The sequence below is a fragment of the Chrysochloris asiatica genome, unplaced genomic scaffold (assembly GCF_000296735.1).
Source record: "Chrysochloris asiatica unplaced genomic scaffold, ChrAsi1.0 scaffold00055, whole genome shotgun sequence".
NCBI classification, from domain to species: Eukaryota; Metazoa; Chordata; class Mammalia; order Afrosoricida; family Chrysochloridae; genus Chrysochloris; species Chrysochloris asiatica.
This window is the reverse complement of record NW_006408573.1, coordinates 6,263,850-6,271,696: the sequence shown is the minus strand read 5'-3', so window position 1 is coordinate 6,271,696 and position 7,847 is coordinate 6,263,850. Positions and strand designations below refer to the sequence as shown.

General features: G+C 42.9%; 1 protein-coding gene across 2 annotated transcripts in view; it reads right to left on the bottom strand.

The window, feature by feature from the left end:
• Positions 1–2,565: 2,565 nt before the first annotated feature.
• Positions 2,566–7,847, bottom strand: part of HERPUD1 (homocysteine-inducible, endoplasmic reticulum stress-inducible, ubiquitin-like domain member 1) — a 12,726-nt gene continuing 7,444 nt past the window's right edge. For both annotated transcript variants that reach the window (XM_006863549.1, XM_006863550.1), the window contains exons 5-8: positions 6,032–6,154; positions 4,986–5,336; positions 3,617–3,722; positions 2,566–2,733 (exon numbers count right to left, since the gene is read on the bottom strand). In XM_006863549.1, coding sequence (XP_006863611.1) covers positions 2,566–2,733; positions 3,617–3,722; positions 4,986–5,336; positions 6,032–6,154 — 748 coding nt within the window. The remainder of the gene's footprint in view (positions 2,734–3,616; positions 3,723–4,985; positions 5,337–6,031; positions 6,155–7,847) is intronic.

Sequence of the window (7,847 nt, the reverse complement as noted above, 5' to 3'; positions counted from 1 at the left end):
TTTGAATTGCTGACCTTGTAGTTCATAGTTCAGTGCTGATCCACAATGCCAGAGCATAAGTCCCGAAACACTCACAGGGCTTATTATAACGATTTAAAACAATGGAACACTGCATTGGTTAAGAAAAAGGCCAGGACAATTGCAATGAAGAATTTTTTCCATCATGGCAATGCGTCTGCTCATTCTTCAAGGGTAGCAAGCACTATCCTATAATTTCATTGAAAAACCTTCCCCCATCCACCCTATAGCCCTGATCTTGCCCCTTCAGACATTTTGTTCCTCAAATGCAAAGAATATTGAAAAGGAACATGATTTGTGTCCCTTGAAGGATGCCAAAACTGCTCTTTTGACGTGGTGTAAATCAGAGAATAGAATTCCTCCTGGAAGGGTTAGGCAGAAACATCACCTTCAGACGAGTATAGATTTAGAGACTATCTCAAGAAACAAAATCTTTACATTTTGATTATTTTTAATAAAGCAATACTTTTTTTTGACTTATCTTGGTATTTAGAGCTTTGCTTTTTTTGCTTTTTTTTAAAAACCTTACATTATTTACTTCATTTTATCATTGCAATAATCTTTTTTTTTTTTTTTAAGTTTTTTATTGTGAATTGAGTGATAGTTTACATGGAGAACATCAGTTTTACACTCATCATTTAATTACAGTGATTACAATCCCCTCCGTGCATCATCATTCAACAGTATTTGCTTCTATTCCCTCTGGGTTTTTTTGAGGAGGATATGCATAAAAATATTCAGGGATATATAATCATTTAAACAACCAAAGGGCACGTTCTGTAAGCCTGCCTCCTGGCTGCCAGCACACAGCCTTTCTCTTTCCATGAGTCTAGAGTCCTCAGTTGCTCTATCTCTCCATGTCTGCAGCTCTACCTCTATCTCTGGTGTTGCTGACTTCTCTGGATAAGGTCCCCCATTCCACTCATGCTCTTTGCCCTTGATGGTCCTAGGGTCCTCTGTTTCTGGACTGTAAGATTAATTACTCCCCTTTTTTGTTACAAAACTTCTACCTTTACAGGTGTGACAGTTGCAATTCGTCTTGATAACAATTACTCACTATTGAATCATAAGATTCTTATCCCCACCTCCTTTCACCAGACCCATCTAGACAAGATGAAAATGATTCAGTGGGGACTGTACCTTCCCCGGCACACTCTGAAACTAACCTCGCTCTTGAAAACTTGTAAGCCAGTTACTTCATACCTTTATAGCCCCCCCCCTTCCCATTTTAGGTAGCCAATGTCTAAGTTGCCCATCCCTATCAACCCTGTGTACAGAGGGGATAGGATTGATCCTTGATGTGAAGACTCCTTCCCTCTCAGTTGGTATTATGAGCTACTACATCCATAAGTATAGGTCAAGTTCATCAAATTGTAGCAATTTACACTTGTTTCCTTTATCAAAAATTTCTTAATCTTCCTCTAGTAGAGTCTGACCATAAAACCATGGAAGCTAGGTCAAATGGGTATTATCTGTAAGTTTGGGCATTCTTGTACATCTCCACTCACTTCATATCAGCTGGATGCTGCACTGTCAGTTCTAGCCCTTGTGGTTATGTCCTGGTCCATGGGCTCAGGAGTCCCCAGGTCTCATCATACGTGGGACCAACCAGCGGTTTCCTCTTCTTAGAGCTTAAAATTCATATTTTAAAAAAGGATTAAAATCACAAAAGCTCAGCTTACAAAAGCATGACATTTGTGTAGGTCAAACTGTTACAAAATTGCCAAGGTCGAAGGCACTTGATGCCACTGATGTTAAACGTGGGGAATTCAACTTCAATGGGTTACTACTTACGTCAGTACTGTGCAAATCAGGTAACGGAGCACACATTTAATATTCTTAGTAAATGTAAACTTCTATGGCTTTATAATATCATTCTTCAACGGTAAAAAAAAGTCTTTTTATAAAAAGACAAAAATTCAGGTCACTTGAAAATCAGCAACCAGTGACAATGGACACAGAGTAAACTGCTGAGCGACTAGGGTCATTCATAGCAAAACTTTATTGAACAGAAAACCCAGCAAAGGCTTTCACCTCTGCCAAATTCTCTTTGGTTTAAAGTAAAGCACTGCATTTTAAAAAGCAATTATACACAAGTCTTTCCTAGAAAAGTCCTGCTAAAACATGTCTAGCAATTTCATTTGATTATATAAAGTAATACACTTAGTGTAATTTAAACATTCCAACAGGAATCAAATCGTACCAGCAGAACCATTTCTGCATCTATGACATCTATGTACAAACACACATGCAGACACACACATCTGGAAAAGTTCCTCAGGCATAAACATGCGATACTACTGCCTTCTACTTACAGCGTCTATTAAACTACAGACAGTATATGTGAAAACTCTTCAGAAGAAAGACATGAGAAGCCTTGTGCAGTTTTTGTTCATCAATTTGTATCATGGCTTCACGTCTTAACGTTCAGCTTTTGCTCCATCACAAAAGCATTCGCCATCCTTGTTGGTTCTTTTAACAATTTTGTCACTGCCAAGTCCAGGTGAGGAAATCAAACTGGAATCAAAGATCCAGCCCACTTGTGGATCAGTTTGCTATGGCGGGAGGGCCTTCTGGAAGAAGAGAGGCAAAGAAAGTCTTGAAGACAAGCCACGCTGTGCTCATAAATGAAGGACTGGTCTGCTCTTCATCTACTACGTCCCTGTCTGGAGGCAGGTGGTTGGGGTCTTCGGTTTCAGGATCAGAGCCCTCTTCCTATAGTGAGTTAATGACACATGAGTAAACAATTAGGGTCGTGATTAGCATAAATAATGTTAATTAAAATCAAACCAAACCACTGCCATCATAGCAACCCTATATAGGGTTTCCAAAACCAAATCTTTACAGAAGACAGCCTCATCCTTCTCGATTGGAGCAGCCGGTGTGTTTGAACCACCACCCTTATGTTTAGCAGCCCACTGCTTAACCCAAAGCATCACCAGGGATCCTTAATAATGTGTTAGGAGGTGGTGGTGGTGGTGTGCTGTGGAGTTGGTTTCGACTTATAGCGACCCTGTACAGGGTTTCCGAGGCTGTAAATCTTTACGGGAGCAGAAAGCCTCATCTTTCTCCCACAGAACAACTGGTAGTTTTGAACTGCTGACCTTACAGTTCGCAGCCTGATTTGTAACTACTATGCTACCAGAGCTCCTTACAGATAATTATGGTATACAGATATCATAAATGAATTTCCTGCAGGATCCTGCATTACCTAGCCTGCTTTACAGAAATTCAACATCTGCGTGTTATTTCTCAGTACATCTGTGTATGAGGCACACCTTTCCTCTCAATTCTGAGTTAGAATAGCTACCCACTAGCCATTTCTAGGGTAGAATATGCTATCCTACACTATTTAGCACTCAAAATAGTGGGTTTTAGAAAACATTATTTACATATGCCAAAAATGCTATCGTTACATGACAAAAACATATGATGGATTTTATTGCATAGACAGTGTTCAACTAATTTCTTGCTAATCTCGAGGTATTTAACCTAATGAAATGGCTACTACGACACTGGAAGTCTACAGGTTAGAGATTTGAGAGGCAGGAATTTCATGTCAGGCTCTCCAGGGCTCCATCAGAGGCTCCATCCATACCTGCAGGTTATTGTTGGGGTCCTGGTTTACAGCTTCGTAAGGAAGACCATCGTTCGGGAAGTTTGGAGCTGGCCTCTGTCTAAATGGAAACCAGCCAACATGATGCCTTCAAAGGAAGCACAAAAAGCTCAGGTTAGCTAGCACCACAGTGAGATTTACTCCAGAATTTAAGGTCTTCTCAATTAACCAAAGTCCCCTGCCCACCTGCCTCTAGTCACAACAGCACCCCGATTAGATGCCAATCTATAGGGGCAGTCTACCACACTGTTTCCTACACTTTTTCTGTGTATGCCCAGCAACATAAAAGGCACCTGGCACATAGTAGATGCTCAATAAATACTTGTTTATCTCAACAAAACCTTACACTTGAAAAGCTTGAGGGCAAACACACACTCACACACATACACTAAGCTATTAATTACTTAAAAGTTTAATGGAATTGAAAGATAATGGAATTTTTCCACGAACTTTTTGAAGCCCCTTGGCATATTTTTTGTTGTTGTTAAGCGCCATTGAGTCAGTTTCAACTCTTGGCGACCCTGTATAGGGTTTCTTAGGAGCGGCTGGTGAGCTTGAACCACTGACCTTGCGGTTCAAACCCAACCTTGCGGTCTAGTGTATTATACTGCAGCACCAAAATCTGGTCACCTAAATATGATTCTAGATATTACGGAATGAACTGACTAAAATTTTTATTTAGAAAATCCAATTGTACCCAACTCTTGAAGAAATCTGACAAGATACTGACATCACTCAAGTCTGGATACATTCCTCTAAATCTTTCTATAGACCCATCATCCTTCTGGGAGTTTTGCTTCAGCAGGCCTGACATTTTGCACAGAATAATTATTGTGGAGACTGTCCAGGGCATTGAGTATGTCTAGTGGCATCTCCAGCCTCTATTCACTAGCTGCCAGTAGCACCCACTTGTGATGTTTCCTGGCATTGTCAAATGTTCTGGGAAGGAGGCTCTCTCCCTCACTGAGAGCCAATCCACAAGGCCACAGGGAGCTAAGGCCAAGTCTGGAAAGGCTCCCTGGTCCTTGAAGGCTGCTAACTAATGGGGCAGTGTCTGACCTTTATCCTAGAAGACATCTGTAATGACAAAGACAAACACATTCTTATTCAAAACAAATACCACTTTCCATTCTGTGCCTCACTATGGCTGTACGATTGCAGTTCGTGAGCCTGGAAGGAACCGTGCATAGAGGGAAAGAGGATGCTCTTCTTGCATGAACACATGACTAAGTGTCCCTGGGTTCTTCATACTGGGAAGTTCCAGAATGACCTACTCTTTAAAAACATCTCTTAGATAATGCCCAAGACCATCTAGTGTAATTGTAGTAAAGGAAAGAAATCATCTGCTTACAGGTACATAAGCACAGTGGCCCCCATGACCATGAGGAATCTGCTCAGGGAGGAGTAGAAGTAGAGGATACTGAGGAAGACGGAGAATGTGGCTGCTGAATAGGTCCAGTCCAACCAATCTCGGTTTATCTCATCATCTTCTTCCACAATCGGGCCACCTTGTGCATTCATCCGCAAATTCTGATTGGCTCCAGGATTGACCACCACTTGAGCAGGAGCATTCTGATTGGCTGGTTGGTTTTCAGCTGGAAACTGGTTGTGAATCGGAGCTGGAGCAGGTGCAGACACCACTGGTATCTCTTGTGCACCTGGCGATGGGACAAAAGCCCCCGATGCAGCAGTGGCCGCTAAACTAAGACAAAAGCAACAGACACCTGTTGGGTGCAAAGCATTGTGAGGACAGTGACTTTCAGAATCTTCCTTATGCTGGGGTCTTCTACTGTTAAGAATTATAAGTTGGCATGCGCACACTTGGTTTTCCTTTAACTTAATGACTAACTTCCTTACTAATAGTCATATCCATAAATGCATTTCCTAGCCCTGAAGAGAGGCCATATGATAAACGTTTTCTGGAGTTAAACATCACAGTCACTATAAAGGTATGGTGCAGTAAGAAACCAAACCAAAACTACAGCCATTGAGTCAAGTTGAGACTGTAAATCTTCAGGGGAGCAAACGGCCTCATCGTTTTTCCGTGGAGAAGTTGGTGGGTTTGAACCACTGACCTTGAGGTTAGCAGCCCAATGCCTAGCCTACAGCACCACCTTAGAAATGTCACGAAACAAAGTCTTAAAAATTGACAAAGAAATGGCATATTCTAAATAAAAGGTCACCAGACTGAGTGTCAGACACAGATCCCTCCTAAAAGCAGTGGCAGTTGTCACTGATACTCTAATTCCACCCACAGAACTGGATAGAGCAGGGCTCGGGAGAAGCTGATGAGAACACGTTCCTCCCTCCAGTCTCCACTTTCCAAGTGACTAGAATGGGACTGCCCGCCATTGCCAGGAGCCCTAGCCCCAGCTGGCACAACCAGGAAAGACTCACTATTGCATGTAGTACTGCCGGGCATAGATCTGCTGGAACCAGGAGAACTGCAGCCACCCGTAAGTTGTGTAGCCTGAGAAACCAGGTCCCAGGCCTTGGAACGTCTGCTGAGCAGCTTCGGGCCTATGCAAAGATTGAAAAACAAAACAAAAGAATCAGTTTGAGTTGGTTTAGGATGAATAAAGGAAAACTAAGCTTAAATTGGAGTCCTGGTGGGGTGCTGTGGGTTAATGTCCAGACTGCAAAACCATTTGAACTGCAAGGTTGGCGGTTCAAGCTCACCAGCTACTCCTCAGAAATTCTTTACAGGGTTGCTACAGTAAGAACTGACTTGATGGCACTTCACAACAACAACATGCTTAAATTACAATCAGAAAATCAAGTTTAAGAGACAGAAGAAACTTTAGATGAGAAGTCAAGGGTTCCCTCTTAAATAGCAGAATGGGCTTTACGAGCTTCCTAGGAGACCAGTGTCTGAGGCACCTATGTAACGGAGACACAGAAGTGCTGGCTAGGGTGCACTCCGGCCATGTGCAGAGCCCACAGAACAGGATCTCCTTGCCCAGCACTGGACTCTCAGCATGGGGAGACGGCTGCTTGTTTTGCACACTGATGAAATAAGCTGCATTATTTTCAGGTTAAGTGGCTCCCGCCCTAGTTTCTCCCTTGCTGAGTTACACTGCAGGTCCAATCACTGCTCACCCTTCAGAAGACAGCCCAAAAGCCACTTCTTCCAAAGCCTTTCCTAAAGAACTCTTTCCCCTCTCTCTAGGCCAGGATCAGAATCGACAATGAGGATGGAGTTGTGTGTGCGCACGTGTATGTGTGGCACCCCCTGCCCCCTGGCATGCTTGTTGACCACTTGGTGTCCTGTACAGGTTGCTGTTACCTCACTTGACCCCAAATGACCATGTGAGTAGTAGGATGTCACCCCATTACACAGAAGTCTGAGTAGAGCTTAGGGAAGACAAGTGATTTATTTGCACAAGGCTGCTGAGCTAGTTCCTGGCAGGGTGGGTTTGAGACCTGATTTTCTTGGTGTCAAACTCACGTTTCTGTCCTGTAACACAGCCTTACAGTGCCATGGGCAGCAGGAGTGGGGGGGTCATTGTTGGCTTTGTGCTTCTTACAGTGAATTCCTCTGGTAGCACTTCCCAACACAGCATTATCAGAGAATTGTGGGACAACAGGGGATTGGTTACCTGGTCACATGTGCACAAAGGTCAACTTATATGTCTAAAGATAATTACTGGTTGGTTAGTTGGTTATATGCCATGGAGTAGGTTCCAACTCATAGCGACCCTGTCCAGGGTTTCCGAGGCTGTAAATCTCTACGGGAGCAGAAAGCCTCATCTTTCTCCTGCAGAACAGCTGGTAGTTTTGAACTGTTGACCTTGTGGTTCACAGCCTGATTTGTAACCACTACGCTACCAGAGCTGTTCAGTAAATACTTGTTGAGTGAAGTCACCTAGTTTTAATATTGTGAACTGTACGACGTCAGATACAGGCCTCAACTCTCAAGTTGCACAGCTGGAGTTAAGGGAAGCAGTTTTGTATCCAATTTTCGTAGTTTTTAAACCAATTTCCATACCCAAACTATGCATCAGACAGAGAATCGCTTCACAACTGTGACTGCATTTTTGCATTTAAAAAACAATATTCCAATACCAATGGAACACTGGTGGTGCGGTAGGCTATACACTGGACTCCTAACCACAAAGTCAGCATTTGAAACCCAGCAGCTACTCCTCAGAAGAGGAGGCTTTCTACTACAGGTATGTTATGAGTCGGAATGCCTTGACGGCACCTAACAACA